The 17,997-nt window shown below is 35.3% G+C and overlaps 1 protein-coding gene across 1 annotated transcript in view; it reads left to right on the top strand.

Annotated features, from left to right (window-relative positions):
• The first annotated feature begins 3,745 nt into the window (after positions 1 to 3,745).
• The window catches only part of LOC106882329 (dual specificity protein phosphatase 7), a 34,142-nt gene continuing 19,890 nt past the window's right edge, over positions 3,746 to 17,997 (top strand). Inside the window, exon 1 of the mRNA XM_014932973.3 lies at positions 3,746 to 6,492. Within this exon, the coding sequence (XP_014788459.1) occupies positions 6,111 to 6,492 (382 nt within the window). The 5' untranslated portion in view covers positions 3,746 to 6,110. The remainder of the gene's footprint in view (positions 6,493 to 17,997) is intronic.

Genomic DNA, 17,997 nt, shown 5'->3' with positions numbered 1-17,997 from the left:
GTTTTGGAACCAAACTGTACAAGAGGTCGATTCTTTTCCCTCTTCCTCTCTCTATCTCTCTCTCTCTCTCTCTCTCTCTCTCTCTCTCTCTCTCTCTCTTTCCCACATTCTCTTTCGCCTCTCTCTCTCTCTCTTGTTATGTTGTTTGAAACCTATCGAACCGTCCATTGACTCCAAAAATGAAGAGTTCAACTCTCCTTTTTTGGAAGCGGAGGACGATTTTCTTCTCATTGAAAATTTTCTATTTAATTATTGTGCTTAATGCTGTAGGTGCTATGACTATAATTCTATTCAAATGAAATAATTGGAACACTGAACTTTAAATACACATGTTACTTCACGAGATATCTATATATTTTGGTGAAGATTCACTTCGTCAGCGGCAGTTGAACTAAAGACATTCGTTTTACCACTCGAACTACAGTAGTTGTCAATATCACGAGTGGTTGTCACATAAATCGACCAAGAACTGACAAAGGAAACGAGCACCCGTTCATATTTCACAGAAGAATTAAAAACTATGAGAAAAGTATTTAAAAAAGCTCTCGTATTTTCATATCTATACATTTAGAGGGAAGGGGAATTTCTACCCGAATTATATAATACTATCTACGTAATCTGTGCCTATGAGTATAGAAAGATTTAAGCTTACGAGCAACGAACAAACACGCATGCACATATGCATTAAAATAAATAACATAAACATACATATAGCTGAGAAATAGAAATAAAATTCTTTCTGTGGTTTGTAGTAGTAGTAGTAGTAGTAATGATGGTGGTGGTGGTGGTGGTGGTGACAGCGGTTCTTAAGGACACATGTATCTCTGACTGACTCTAACAATAAAACAAACGGCATCGTCTCGCAGACCTATATATCCACAAATAATATTAAGGCTTCAATACACATACACACCCACACATACATTCTTTCTCCTCTATACACACACACGCGTGCGCATTCATGTGTATAATGTATGTATACATATACATACGTTACCCATATTCTTTCATTTTTTTACTTATTTCAGTCATTTGACTGCGGCCATGCTGGAGCACCGCCTTTTAGTCGAGCAAATCGATCCCAGGACTTATTCTTTGTAAGCCTAGTACGTATTCTATCGGCCTTTTGTGCTGAACCGCTAAGTTACGGGGACGTAAACACACCGGGGACAAATACAGATACACAAATACACACACACACACACACACACACACACACACACACACACACATATATATATATATATATATATATATATATATATATATATATATATATATATATACATATATATACTACATATGTGGAAATCTGTGGGTGTGTTTGTTTGTAGCGTTGTTATCTAACTCCTCCTACATCGTTTTATCGATTGCGATTAAACTTGACACGTGAGTAGAACTCATGTCTGGAAAACTAGTGACATACTTAGATTGTTGAAAAAATCGATAATAGGGCCCCTGGAAGGGATTCTTATATATACTACATATAACGAATATATTATTTTTAAACATCCAAGGGAAATAACCCATTCGCTCCTGAAAGGGATCCTTATGTATAGCCAAGGAAAATAACCTATTCATGTTCGTAAATTATTTTGTAGAAATCAAATTGTGTTTGCTTATTTCTTAGTAATTGAACTATTTGATTCATTCTCGCAATTTATCCAGTACAGCGCTTAAACAAGTAAATAGAATTTTCCTAAACAATAGATCCACTTACTTCGGTTAGTGACTTATTCACGATTATACCAGCACTAGCGCCTCTGAGGGTAATATCCTCTGCGAACGCACAAAAGCTTTTTTCCGAGTTATTTACTTTGAATTGTTATTATCTCATATCTGATTAGCCTGTTATTAGGTAACATGCTGCACGATTTTAGTATACATACCTTATTAGTATTTCCTCCTTAGTTCTATATACTCTGGGAACGTATTAAAGCCTTTTCACGGCTACTTTATTTGAATTCTTACTATTGGATAATTAATTTCATGTTAGTATATAAATGAGTTCTCAATTTGGGTATTCATAACTTATTGGGAATTCCTAAAAACAAGATCCTGTGTAAGACAGTTCGGTATTCTCAATAAATGCACAAAACTGTTTTAAGGGCTACATAATTTGTATTGTTATTACTGGATTAGCGAAGCAATTATGAGAACGGAACCAAGGGATAAGCCCCGCTTTCCCGGGAATACCGGGTACGTCAACTAATATATATATATATATATATATATATATATATATATATATATATATATATATATATATATATATATATATATATACGATGTGATTCTTTCAGTTTCCGTCTACCAAATCCCCTCACAAGTCTTTGGTCGGCCCGAGGCTATAGCAGAAGACACTTGCCGACAGTATCACGCAGTGGAACTGAACCCGGAACCATGTAGTCGGGAAGCAAGCTTCTTACCACACAGCTACGCCTACGCCTGTATATATTTTTTATAGATATCTATGTATATACATATAAGTGTGTGTGTGTATGTGTGTGTGTGTGTGTGTGTGTGTGTGTGTGTGTGTGTGTGTGTGTGTGTGTGTGTGTGTGTGTGTGTGTGCATACTTATATAAAATTTGCGTGTGTACCCACAATATCTTACAGTGCTTCTGGACTGGTTGGAAGGAAGAATATATGTAGTCAAACCGAAGTCCTGGCTTGAAATCCTTAGAGTGAACTCTGCGAAAGACACCCAAGAAGCCTGCCAGGTGGTGACGTTAAGCTGACCATATCAAATTGATGTATATAGGAGTGGTTGTGGTAAGTAGCTTGCTTACCAACCACATGGTCCCGGGTTCAGTCCCACTGCGTGGTATCTTGGGCAAGTGTCTTCTACTATAGCCTCGGGCCAACCAAAGCCTTGTGAGTGGATTTGGTAGACGGAAACTGAAAGAAGCCTGTCGTATATATGTATATATATATATATATGTATGTGTGTATGTGGTTGTATGACTGTGTTTGTCCCCCCCCCAACACCGCTTGACAACCGATGCTGGTGTGTTTACGTCCCCGTAACTTAGCGGTTCGGCAAAAGAGACCGATAGAATAAGTACTAGGCTTCCAAAGAATAAGTCCTGGGGTTGATTTGCTTGACTAAAGGCGATGCTCCAGCATGGCCGCAGTCAAATGACTGAAACAAGTAAAAGAGTAAAAGAGTATATACATACACGTATGTATATTTATGTATGGTATGTATATTATATATGGATAATCTACCATCCAATCGACCATACAACTATACACACACACACACACTTATTGCATGTATGCATGTGCATATGGACGTATCTACACTCGCCGAAATAGGGTGTAATATAGTTTTTTTTTAATACTATTTTCTCAGTAACAGGGATATCCTGGATTATTACGTTGTGATTCTTGCTATTGTTGAAACCTTGAGTATATGTTGATGTGTGTGTGTGTGTGTGTGTGTGTGTGTGTGTGTGTGTGTGTAGTGAAAGTGAGAGTGAGAGAGTTAATGGGTTACGGGTATGTTCGGCTGTGCTTGAGACTGTAAGCAAAAATGATTTGAGCTTAGAGAAAAGAGAGGCGGGAAGAGAAACGTGGAAGCCTAGTAATATAAGGGAGAAGAACAGGAAGGGGAGAATTAGCGAGAAAGTGAGAGAGTGACAAACAGACAAGCAAACAGGCAGCGCGCGTGTGTGTGTGTGTGTGTGTGTGTGTGTGTGTGTGTGTGTGTGAAGAGAAAGGCAAAGGTGAATAAGAGAGAGGATGGGTTGAGATGTGCTGAAGAATAATGGCTTTATACAAGGAGTCACTGTGTGTGTTGTAAAAAGTGAATTGGGAAGATTGAAAGGGGAGTGAAAGTAAGAGGCAGAAAGAGATGACAGAGAAACAGGAAGAAAGAAACAGAGAGGAGATAGATGAAATGTTGAGATTAATAATTGCTATAAAGAAGCTTTCCCTCTAAATAGAGAGATTAAAGCGAGAGCCCGAGAAAGAACGACAGAGAGAAACATAGAGAGAGAGGGGTAGAGAGGGAAGGTGAGAGGTAGGCAGGCGAACAGGCTGTGAGAGGGAAAGAAGAAATGCGACGTTCAATGTCTGCTTGTGAGGAAAGATGACAAGATGTGTGTGTGTATGTGTGTGCGTGAAAATAGCGTAAGTAAAGTCGAGAAAAAGGTAGAGAGAGACGGAAGCAAAAGTAACAGAGAGAGGAAGAGGGAGAGGGAAAAGAAGGTGTGCTGCAGAGGAAGTAGGAGGTGAAGGTTTCTCATGCTGTTTATATTATATTATGAGACTGCGTCTCGTTGAATAATCGTAAAAGTGAGAGATCCACTTGAGTTTTTCTTTCTCTTCGTAACGTTTGTATGCTGTGTATATATATCTGTGAATGTGTGTGTATGTGTGTGTATGTGTGTATGTGTGTGTGTATGTGTGTATGTGTGTGTGTGTGTGTGTGTGTGTGTGTGCAAATTGGTGCATGTACATGCATGGTAGTTGCGTGTATGTATCTGATTATGAGAGTTACAAAGGAGTAAATGTATGTATGTGTGTATGTATGTATAGATAGGTAGATAGATGGGGTGAGAGAGAAACTGGTGTAGAGTGGAAGAGAGGAATAGAGTGAGCAAAAAGTGAGAGATATAGAAGTAGAGAGAGAGGGAGGAGGTTTCCATGTGCGCGAAAAGTTTGAGTTAGTGAAAGAAAGACGCTATTAATGAATAAAGTATGTGTGTGTGCCTGTGTGTGTAAGTGTGCTTGTGTGTGTGTGTGTTTGTGTCTGTGTGCGCGCGCCTTAGACTACTTTGTGTGTCCGTGTGTGCGATCTTTCCTGCATGTATCTATAATTATATGAGTAAGAATTTTTGGGTCAGAGAATGAATGGGAGTGAGGAAGGCTGAAAATAAAGCTAAGGAGGAGGTTGGGCTAAAACTGACACTTGCATACACACACACACACACGTACACACGTACACACACATGTGAAATAGGAAGGATATTTAGAGCGAAACCCAGAGTGAGGGTGATGTGAAAGAGAGGAGCGGGAGTGTTAATGTCGTGAGAATAGTTTGACTTTGCCCATATAAGTTATACGTTTCATGTAAGCTGAGAGGGCGGAGCTCTCACAACTATAAGTAACTACTTCAACCATTGGCTGTATTTATTTACTTTCGTTGTAGTATTCCATTTTAAAACGCTAGTGAGGAGAGATCGAGTGAATAAACCTCAGAAACAAGGCTACTTTATTAGAGAGAAGTAGCTTGATTTCTCACTAGCAGTTGCGATACATGATTTTTTTTTTTAATACTTTGTACAGTAAAGATGTCAAAGTTGATCTAACGAATTCGAGAAAGAAACGAAACGACAAAACACATAATTTGCAAAGAAAATTAAGATTCTCATTTGAGTTGAAAATATTGTTGGAAGAAATAACAAGCCAAAAAATAAAGAAAACTTTCAAAACAAATAAACGGAACGAGTACATGAGTTAAAAACACGAACTCGGCACATTTCAGAAAACTCCAGCGAAATGACATAACGAAAGAGAAGATAGAAAAGGATTTTGAAGAAATTAAATCCTTTAAAATGGAAATTAAAATGTCACGTAATAATTTGAGTGAAAATTTTTCAAGGAATACGACAAACAACAACAATAACTGCATTTGAAGGAAGCAAACGACGAAGATTGTTGTTTCTAATTAAGAATAACTAATTTTGATAATGGAATATTACCTACACTGACTTTTCTTCGAAAATATATATGTATACATATATCTGTGTATATATATTTCACAAAAGGGAAGCTTTGGAACTACAAGGAATTACTACTAAAAAAAACAAAAAGAAAACTTATTTATTTATAAGAATCAAAGAAGCAACGGAATTAAACGGAGTTGAACGAGCGTGTGTATGACAGTGTGTAAGAGTGAGTGAACACGAGAAAACTAATTGTGAACGAGTTTGTTTATTTTTATTTAAGTTTGTTTGTTTGGTTTGTTTGTTATTTACGAGTGATTTCAACTATCCGTTTTCTTCGCTTCACCTTTGGAGAAAATATTTTCTAGGGATTTCTTATTTTCCCTTACCTTCATCCGTTTCACATTTTGCTTCAAACCACCACGACACTTTTCAGATGCCTTGTCTAGAGAGTGCTCACATTACAATGGATGATTATTTCACTCCAGAATGCTTGAGAGCTCAACTAAGAGCTGGGCACGAACTGCCATTACTCGATTGTCGAAGCCAATGCGAGTTCGCACGCCGGCATATTATCGGAGCTATTAACATCACCATGCCAGCATTACTTCAGAAACGATTGAAAACGGGAAATCTTAACATCCTTGGTATTATACATAACAATGATGCTAACCACAGATTTAAACGACATTGGAAAACACACAAAATTGTACTTTATGATGACTGTTCCACAGATTTAAACGCAAATCCATCCAGTTTTTTGAATTTATTATTAGAAAAATTGCGCCAAGAAGGGTGTTCAGCTTGCTACTTGCTTGGTACGTTCATGTTTTTAATGTTTACTTTACTATGACTACTGTTCATTGTTGCTAAATTGTTTCTATTTTTACACTACTACTTTCTTCTTGTATATCTATTTAGAAAGACATTGTTTTATTGTTGTTTTGTTATAATTTGCGGGGGGTACACATCACATATTTAACCTCATATCTTCCTTACCGTCTATCACTATGTTGATTTATGTGTCACTATTAATCTATTTTTAAAATACATATTACTTTGAGTAGTTTAACAATTTCTCTCCCTCTCGTTTGTCATTCTCATGTTATATATATATATATATATATAATATTATATAGTCCTGAAATTTCTCATACCGTACATACTCAAAGAATCACACGGTACACATTCCATACACATCCCAAATGATGAGGAAATCGTCTTCTTCTCCAATGAGAATAACGACAAATTCTATAGTTTTTTTTCTATTCGGTTTACGAGCTTAATGGATCATTCATGAAAAGTATATTTCACAAATATTTGGATCTGTGCCATACTTATCTCCCTGGATTAAAAGCAACTTAAGGGACTAGCATCGCTTCATATTTTCATTTTAATATTTCCATAACAAGCATTACAAGCAATTTTCAATTCTCTGATATTCAATTGATGTTACACAGTTTATATATATTTAGCTAGTTAAGGCTCGATTGCTTTCCGAACTCTAGATACTTATAATACTTCATTATTAACCCTTCTAATTTCTGCCAGTTGGCAGTGGCCTTACTTATAATCATCATCATCAGTAGTAGTAGTAGTAGTAGTAGTAGTAGTAGTAGTAGTAGTAGTGGTAGTAGTAGTAGTTGTTATTGTTGTTGTAGTAGTAGTCGTCTGGTGGTGGTGTTGTCTTACAAATTCCAAACTAATTTTGATTGTCTTCTACCGGTTTTGAACAAATCAATACGAAACTTCGATATGTATTCTATCTCTTTTTTTTTTAATGAGTTGAACAGATTAAAAGGTTTCTAACTCTATTTATTCTCAATATTCTAATGCCACGGGAGAGAAAAGTAAGTCAACTGAATATACTCCAAATAATACCTTTCTTACACATGAAGGATTTGTCAAATGTTGACATAGTTTGAAACTAAGTTGTAAGGTTTCAAACGGGAACTCTACCATTTTGATAAATACAATGAATAAAGGATTGCATAGATGACCAAGATGAAAATGTATTCAACCATGGATCACTTGGATCAAGATTAACTTCTCGCTAAGTAACATCTAGTTGCCATTTAATGTAAATAATATGTATTCTTTTATCGAGTAGAAAAGGGATTATCAAGGTGAGGGGGTTTCTAATTATCATAATCATCCTTGATATATTTTTTACCAGTATTTATCTCATCGAAACCAGAAGAATGAATTCGTCGTATATTGGACTTGAAACCCTACTCACTGTTTTCGCTTCTTCGAGGACGTTTCTAATATACAGTAGTATTGCAAATCAAGCAATATTTGGTCTGAAATCAAACTGAATGATAATCTTTTTTTCGAAAATATTGATGATACTAAGAAAGTCGTTATGGCTTGGAATGAAAGTCGGCTCATCTGATGAAAATACTGAGCCATAGTTAAATTATTTTTGTTGATGGGCTCCCGATGACAACTTCCTCAAGGAAGGGGCAGGGGCAATACGACAGAATGCGTTTCTGCATATATCGCTGGTATTTCTTATTTTATTCATTCCATTTGAATAAGTTACCGAGTAAGCTAATGAGGAACATCATACTGTGGTGCTCTCAACCCTAGAAGTTATATTTATTCTGAATGTTTGTGTTTTTGTGTGTATATACATTAAGGACGTTTCTTTGTGTGTATGTACACATGTATTTACATGTGTACATAAGCAGTATAGACGCGAGAGAGAGGATATGCATACAGTTTGTTTCTTGACTGGCTAGCTAGACTGATTTTTAAGTATAGAAATTTGCTTGAGCTCGTCGTGTGTAGGCTCAAGAAAAATAGTTTGACATTTGAAATTAGATCACACACACACACACACACACACACACACACACACACACACACACACAACAAAATGCACGTACATTGATATTGTACTTTACAGTACAAGCATATACATTGTACTCGTGTGTGTGTGTGTGTGTGCGCGCGCGTTTGCATTACATTGTAATGTGCTTGAAAGTACGTATGTATATAAGTAATTAAAAAGAATTGCTGATTCTATTTAATTATTTGGTCAAGAACATCAACATATCTTCCTAGATCAAAATATCTAGGAAGGAGTTAAGATTTTGTCTGTAGAGAGAAAGAATGTATAGTCTTTCCGTGGAAAATGGATGTTCCTCTGCTCAAAAATTAGATTACTTCTACTAAATGAACAAACTTCACTTCACGCATGAATATTGTTTCAGTAGTTTGAAACAGTCGATAAGCTTTCATTTACAATATTCACCCTTCAACCATAAAAGAGAAAAAAATACTTATTTTTGCTCATGAGGTCTCAAAGCACAGTTAAATGATATATCCTCTATAAAAATTACTGGATATCAATAAAGAACACGCATACCTACAAATTCAACCATACGGCTTGAAATGGAGCAACGCATCTAACGAAACAGTCTTCGATGGGGCAACAGTCATTAATAAGTACACTAAGTCAACTGTTCTCAATCTGACAAGCAACAAACAGCCCACCTCAACCATCTGCTCCAAAACATGGTGCTGATGAAACCTTTACTTTTCCACCTCTACTTTTAGTTAATGAGAGCATCAAATAGAATTAACACCGATATAATTCTTCGGCAGAGTTTTGTAGTAGCTGCCCCTTGGAGAGGAAAATAGTGGTGTTTTTCCCCTTCATATATTTTTTTTATTATTCCTGAGTTTCATACGACAAAAATTAAGATTCTGAAAAGAAAAAAAAATCTCAAAATTTTAATTTTTGACATTTTACTCCCACCTTCATTTCTGTCCTTTTTCAGTCCCAAGGGACAGTTATTCCAAAGTCTCACCGTTTCCTCTTTATTCATTATGATGTTGTTTCAAATCTTAGTGTCATTATACACATGGCATTTTGTCTACACAATTTTCGATCCTCAGTGAACCTTTTTAGTGAGGGCTAACAACCAACCAACCAACCCTTTCAAAAATACTGCACTAGATGTTATCAGAAATGCCCGGAGCCCTTAGATTAGAGTGAAAATGGGGGAGGTCAAAACACTATTGCTTTTCCAAAGTCATTATTAATAACTTAGGTCCAGTGAAGTGAAATAGTAGCATCCAGGATTCGAAACTGAGTTACTGTATTTGGTTTCGTGTAATTAAGAGAGAAATGTGGAGATAATTAAATTAGAGCTACTTTATATCATTATGTGTTATATACTTTCCTCATTGCTATTGCTATCGTTGATCTATCTTGTAATTAGATCCAATACACCAGATACATAAGGAAGCAGAGTAAGGGAAAGTTATGACCTATATTCCTTTCCCGGTGACATTTAGCAATGTGGTATGTAATTGCTGCCAACGTTAGGCAAAATTGGCTTTCGACTCGCGACAGTTTAATTTTTTTTTTTTTCTATATATATAACACATTCGCCTCTATGCTGATCATTGCATAAAGTGAACAGATTTAATTTCTATTTATATAAAGATATAATTCTACAAGCCACATCTTGTAAAATATCTTAGTGAGACAAATTATATGTTGTTGTGTATGTTTGCTGTTTGTGAATATTTTTATTCATTTCTGATTGTCTTTGGGGGAAGTATGTACGTACGTATGTATGTATGCATGCATGTATACATGTTTGTATGAGCTAGCTGCACATGTTCACTGCATCAGAGGTACTTCATATGCAACTATTTCTTTTATGTCGGATTTTTGCTTATTTTTGGTCATTGTGTATCACAGTCCTTTTCTTTTCTTTATATGTTATTGTTTATATTATTAGTCAACATAGCAATTGAAAAGTAGGACAGTAGATAAACATATACTTGTACTGCATACATACATACACACACATATACATGTATATATATATATATATATATATATATATATATATATATATATATATGTATTTGTTATTGACAGTAACTTGGAAGTTTCAACCAGCTAAGTCATCGTCGGATTGTAACCCAGTAGATTTTTTATTATAACTGAACATAAGAACAAACATATCTTACAAAAAACGGGAGGAAGAGACAGATATATATAATTGACCTTGTTTTTGTTTATCCCTGTGAAATTCTGATCCAGCAGAGAACCACAATCAAAGTCTACTTTTTTTTTTTTTATAAAAAAAATTTCATGCATTACATATCTCAGAATGTGTGCTTTCTTTTTTAAGATTACAGAGTATAGTTTTTGAATTGTTTGTATTGTTGATAGTGTTGTATGAAGAAGACTGTTATAGTTGGGTGAAAAGCTCCAAATATGTAATATAGAAATAACGCCGAGGCTCTCCTACCTTTCCAAAGATCAATTATTGCTTCGGAAAAGAGAGACACTCTTTACAGGAATCAAAGACGGATCATAGAGATGTTACTTTTTCCTCCACTGATCTCGTACGAGCATTAAACTAGGATGTTTTTAAAAAGTACTTAATCTCAGATAACATTGTGAATGAATTTTTTAAGCAAACTTCCTACCCTACTAACTGTTTGTCTAAAGTAATGTGTCAAATTGTTTATTTTATCTTCCTCCATTCTCTCAATCCGTCTCTCTCTACCCCACCCCCTCTGCCGCACTTTTTTCTATATTAATGTTGCGGTATTTTCGTTTTTATACCATTTTATATCAATAACTAGCCTTTCTGTCTTTACATGTAACATTATGAGTACGGGGGAAAGAGAGAGAAAGAGAGAGGGAGAGAGAGAGAGAGAGAGAGAGAGAGAGAGAGAGAGAGAGAAAGAGAGGCGGAAACTTCAATCATTGACCCTCCAAAGAGACTAGGCATACTGGAGCCTGAAGCAGTAAGTTGAGATAGCTAGAAAATTAGGACAGTCGTTCATTTACTGCTAAACAATGTTTCACGAGCCACGCTTGTAGGCGAGTGTTGAAATTTCAGGAAATACGTCAAAAGTTGTGGACGCTAACGTTAAAATTAAAATGTCGCAGTTTAACTTGGGGTTGCTCACAAATCGTTTATTTAGATCGTACTTCTTACTCAGTACTCAGAAAAAAGGAAAAAAACAACTGAATTCTGAGGTGCTAGTTTTACGTGTCACATACTCAAATCGGCAAGCGCTTTGTTATAGTTGCATATTTCATATTACATTACTTTCACTCACTTCAATACGAGACACCAGCCTTTTGTGCAGAGGTTGTGTGCGCTCAACTAAAAAGAGAAATTGGAAGGGACTCGTCTTTGCTATGTTCAATGCAATTGTGAACCGGTGTTTTAAATTTTTGTTCAGCAGATCAATGAAACTCGAGAACGCATTAACTTTTTCGTTACCACAGTTTAAGCCTTTTAATCTCGACTATCAATGGATCAAATTCCCGCTTTATCAACGATATTTTTAATGTCACCTTTGACACTTGGATAAAGTTCTAAAATATACTACTACTACTGCTGATGATGATGATGATGATAATCATCATCATCATCATCATCATCATCAACAACATCAACAGAATACCTAGGAGTCATAAAGATTTATACAAGAAATTGTATAACATTAATACTTCTTGAGAGCGAGACTGCTATTAAAAAGGAGAAGTGAGCTGGATTCAAGAAAAGCGGCTTACTGATATGTACATCGTTTTATATAATATAAATCAAATTGATTTGATTGTGATAGAAGTGTAATGTAGAAGGACTGTACATTTTCAAACTTAAGTTTTAATTCTGAAAAGGAAGCATAAAAGATAAGCATGTATTTACACACATTTCTCGCCCTCTTTCCTTTCTTAAAAACCTCTCAATGTTTATCCAGATTTCATTCATAGATTCCAAATTAAAATCGTGTCGAGTTCTAGAATAATCGTTCAAAAACCTAATTGGAGAAATTTGAACTTGATAGTCGAAAATAGTGAAAGTCTTGTTAATTAAGCAGTATTTATTATGAACAGTTTCAGCAATGAGCTGTACTTATGATAACACAACTCGCTTTACAACAGCTAGATGCTTTTGAACGGAAGTGAGTTAAGAACCAACAACGGAAAATGACACTACATCGTCTGGTAGTCGTGGATTTAAATATTTTGTCAACTCTCCTGCTTTATGATAATTTAAAGTAGGTATGGGTAGCCTTTTCTGAGAAGCAGACCACATGAGACATGGTTTACTATCAGGCCGGCCGTGCTACTTTAAGTCTATATCAAGGTAATTTTTATGTTAGGTGTTCCATTAAGAAACTCTAGCGGGCAGCAGGTTGCTCTGTTGCTCATGATTGATTTAAAGACAGTTAATCGGTCCAGTTTTATTACTGTCCAAGCAACTAGGCTCTCAAAACAACCAATTGCAAGCAACTTGTCAGATCTGACCACTGAGATTTATTTAATGTGAAAGACATAGAAATTAAAGATAAAATGTTATAGAGAGGAGGGTGTAGGTCTGAAGAAGAAAAGGTGTGCATAACTGAAGTCGTATTAAAACCACAAGACCTGTCAGTGTCAAGTAATGATATATAATCTTCATCGTGTCATTGAGCAAGTTCTCAATTCTCTTCTTTTGGCTTACACGTTTAATGTATGTCTTAAGTTGTTCGTGTCAGACTCACATTAATGTGTCTGTGTGTGGATATAGATGGAGAGATATATATAAATCTCAGTGTCGGTATGTTTGTAAACATACGTATATTACATCTGTGTATGTATGCATGTGTCATGTGTGTGTGTTGTGTAAATGAGCATATTTACATGCGTGCATGCTTGTTTGTGTGTGTATGTATGCTTGTATACGTATCTGCATATATTTATGTATACTTGTACACAATCTATAAACTCGGATGTGTAAAAAGTTTTCAAAATTGACTTACTAGTGTGTTTGTTAGTGGAAAGATGAATTCTGAAGTTTGCTCTGCTAGCTTCACTTCTTTATCCTGGCATTTTCACCGTTTGACATTTCGTTCGTCATTTTTTTTCTTTATTATTATTAAAATTTAAGGAAAAAAATTCATATCATTGATGTTAGATGCAGTTGAAGCACACCCCATATGTGTGTGTGTGTGTGTTTGTGTCTATCTATCTATCTATCTATATATATATATATATATATATATATATACTAACATACATGTACACACAACAGGACAACGCACACATACCCAATGAGAGAATGGCATTTAAAGCTAACTCTGGAATCTTAATCACCGGATGAAAACTTATTTCACGACCCCAGTTTGACTGTCATCATTTGCTCAACTTTCAATTATAATCACTCTGGTCAACTAATTTAATCTCTCTCTCTCTCTCTCTCTCTCTCTCTCTCTCTCTCTCTCTCTCTCTCTCTCTCTCTCTCTCTCTATCTATCTATCTATCTGCCTTTCCATCTTTATGATCGTAATTACAGTGGGAATTCGACGTTTGTTGGCCAAGGCATCCCCACTGCAATGTATGGAGTCAGTATATCGCTTTCATTTTTCCTATGCAGGCACATACACTCGTGTGCGTGTGTGTGTATGTCTAATGAGTGAGACAGAAGCTGCAAGCAAATGACAGATACGATAGACTCTCTAACGACCAGCTGAAATGCTGTTAGCTTGTATTGCGTCACTCCTATTGCACTGAGTGCCTCCCCCATCCGTCTCTTGAACTCCAATTATATAAGATCTCAGAAATATATATAAAGCAGAGAGAGTTTATCCCATTCATATGTTTATCAAGAATAATAGGTACCTAATATTTATATAAAGAGAGAGATATGTGTGTAACAAAGAAAAATTAAAGCACCAACAATAGATAAGAGGTACAAGTCAAGACACAAACATGAAGACCATTCTTCATTAATCAGCTGTTAAATGAAGTCCAAGGTAATTTCAGAGCAGAGTTTATATTGTTGTTTGTTTTTACTATTTTTTCCCTACGATTCACGTTTCGTTTCTACCTAGTTAGGGAAACGTTGAGAGATAAACTCTATGAATAAATTATGCGCCTGGACAACATCTACAAAATAAATACAGAAATCGCAACTGATATTTTATACTTTATATATTGTACGCATGTTTCAGTAAACCGACTGCCGTTACTATGTCAGCCAGTTGGTCTTATTACACAATACAGTCGACCAACTTCCTCAGTATTATCAGCAAAGATACAACATAAAATTTCAAGCTCTCACATAAATCATTTAGTGTTATCTGGTTATTCTAGCAACATAGAAGGTGAAGAAAGTGAGAAGGTAAGACTGCATTAGAGGAGAATGTGACAGGGAAAAGAGAAGAGGCTATTTTGACCATGCCTATCCCAATACACATTCTAGTAGACTCACAACACTTACACACATTCGTATAGGAACACACACACACATGCATATATGTATGGCAACGAAGAAAGGAGAGAGAGGGAGAAAGAGATTCTAGACACAGTAGAATCTATTGTAAGCACAATAGTAACAAATATTAATATTTCTAGATTAATTAAATAGTAATAACAATAACGTTTTCAGTATTCGTCTTTTGCTATACGATGCTAGGATTCTGTACTCTTGCCGATTTGGAGTTATAACTATCGTTGTGAAACCGCGTCCAGGATAGGAGTTGGATGTAGCACACTTTTACTGTGCCCAAACCTTTTGGTAATGTGTCGCATCTTTTAAAGTTTGTGTGCATATGCATACAAGCATACATACGCACTCACATATATGTATGTATATATGTGTATATATATATACACACATATGTATGTATATATATGTATATGTATAGCTAATAATCTGTGTTGTTGTTAATGTTGATGATGATGATGATGAAAAGAAGTAAATAGAAAACACGGGTGATAAAATAAGTTGCCAAGAAGATATGACATAACTTTGATTATGAAATCAAAGGTAGGCCAAGGTAAACTTTAGATCAGATAGAACAGTTCAGATATTTTCTTTGTATGTGTAAGTCATTAAAAAAAAATAATTACTGTAAAATATTTTCAGAGCGTGAAACAATTATAAATCTGTTCAACTTAAGGTTTGAGTACAAGATGATACCTCTTCGCAAAACAGTCAATGGTCCACGCAATCTATCAAAAAATTAAGCTTCGAAGAAATAAAACGAGACCGCGAAATGTTTTCGGTTTCAGCTGAGTTCATTTCACTTGAATTGCGTTACTTGTCGGCATGTTTGTCTAAATGTCTTGGTGCCTCATTATTGAAAATATAGCATATTTGTGCTGACTCGGAAGACTCAAAAGCATGTAAGCTAACTGAAAAACAACAAACACTGACTAAAATGTTACTCTGAATCGATAAAAACCTGATATAACTTCAAATCAAAGGATATGGTCAAAATGTATTTTGGTACTTAGATATATCCCCTCAAGTTTTAAATCCAAATCTCCCAGGGCTTACTCTGCTTTTCTTTCTCTTTAGGATCAATGAAATAATACCAGTAATGCGGGAAGTTTGATTCAATGGAATATAATTCTTCTCTCCAACAAGTATAACATTATTAACACAATCCCAATCTGTGCGTGTAGGTCAAAAGATTAACTTGTGATTCTCTTGCAATGTTTGTCTTAAAACACAGGTGTAGTGCGATGTTGCTTAAGTAAACATTCTCAGACATGGTAGTAAAATGGAATAAGAAATTTCGTGTGACCATTAAGCAACAACGCTGGGTTACAACAAAAAACCATAAGTGTGTTTTAAGAGATGACTTTATTCCAGTTGAGCTCATGAAATGTTAACAACTCTGACGGTTGAACTTCAGTGGTCTATGCCTATGTGTAATTCCCATTGGTTAGGTGGTGGGGTACATGCAAGTTGTTACTAAGTACTCACAATAAATATATCGATCTACCGATCTACCTTCTGTAGTTCATTGTCTTTAACAACGATTTATTTTGTTTTTTGTTTGTTCAACAATAAATGATAGAGAGGCACGAATATTGGCGCGCCAGATAAAATAGATGGTAATATCTAGTAAAGTTCTAAATTCAAATGACTCCTGGGCCGGTTGGATTTATTCTACATATTCTCTTATATCTCGATATAAATGTAAATAATTATCATTGTTGTAATTAAAAATTATAAGCATTACCATATTGATTCATTAAAGAATGCCAGTGTGTGTGTATGAGAGAGAGAGAGAGAGAGAGAACACCTTTCTTATCTGCCCATTATCAATGAGATACAGTGATAGCAAAAGAACTCAAGAAAACTGATTGAGTCACCATTTTTTGTTCTACAAATAAAAACTTTAAAGGCTGATAAATTTAAGCTGGCTATATGTTACTAGTTCAATAGATATCATAAGTTTCGTGACATTTTCCTAACCACAAACTCTGTAGGGGGGGGGGGGGTGTAACGTTCGTCCTTCGTGTCTCTGAAAATGATCAGGTCATCAGTTTTACTTTCTGTGATTCCTGGAGTGGCTTGAGGCACGTCGTAGCAGAGTCAGGATTCGATGGGACTCTAGGCTTCCGGCATCCTTTCTCTCTTTAGGTTCTCTAATAATTTCTGATTTTGAGTGTTGTACTTCAGAGTACACACCACTACGCCACAGTGAGCGATCTTGAACAAAGTGTTTCCGAGCAGACTGCTTAAATCATCCTTGCTTGGAAATGATGTATCTGCTTCGCGTTCAGCTGAATATTGACATTTACTTTCTATATGTACACAGACTTTCTGCATGTACACATTTGCTGTTATTGGTGTTGGTGATATTGTCCCAATGTGAATCACCTAGGTCGTCATCTATTCTAGATGACGACCTAGGTAAATTACCTTCGAATTATTATGAGTAGCGCTGAATGGCAGAATCACAAGGACGAAGTAGCATGCCTTACAGTTTTTACGCTTCGAGTTCAAATGCAACCGATGTTTATTTTGGTCTTCTTTATGGATGACAGTAATATAAGAACCTGTTAGATGATCAGGAACAGGTCTCCTTACTTTGAAGCTAACGAAAGTCGAGTAGACTGTCATCTTTTGATATGTCTATCCATTTTATTCAACGTATTGAGTTCTATATCAGATGTTTGCATTTGATACATATGCATTGTATATATTTTACATTCTTTAAGCTTATGCTGTATGTATGTATGTATGTATGTATGTATGTGTATATATATAGCATAAGGTAAGGAATGTAAGATATACATATATACATATATATATATATATATAAAATATATAGTTTTAGGGAAAATAACCAAGTTTCAAGAACTCATCGATGAAAATCCACTATCACATATAGAAAAAATTAACAATTAAAAGCACAATAAATGAGTATAATATAAAGCAAAGTAAATATCATAAGATAAATATAATAAAATGATTACACGTGTTTCATAACTAATTTTCAAATAGAAAGGAAATTTAAATCGATTAAAATCAATTGAAATTATCGAATAT

This window comes from Octopus bimaculoides, chromosome 3 (assembly GCF_046866305.1).
Source record: "Octopus bimaculoides isolate indiv1 chromosome 3, ASM4686630v1, whole genome shotgun sequence".
NCBI classification, from domain to species: Eukaryota; Metazoa; Mollusca; class Cephalopoda; order Octopoda; family Octopodidae; genus Octopus; species Octopus bimaculoides.
This window is presented reverse-complemented; position numbering and strand designations above follow the sequence as displayed.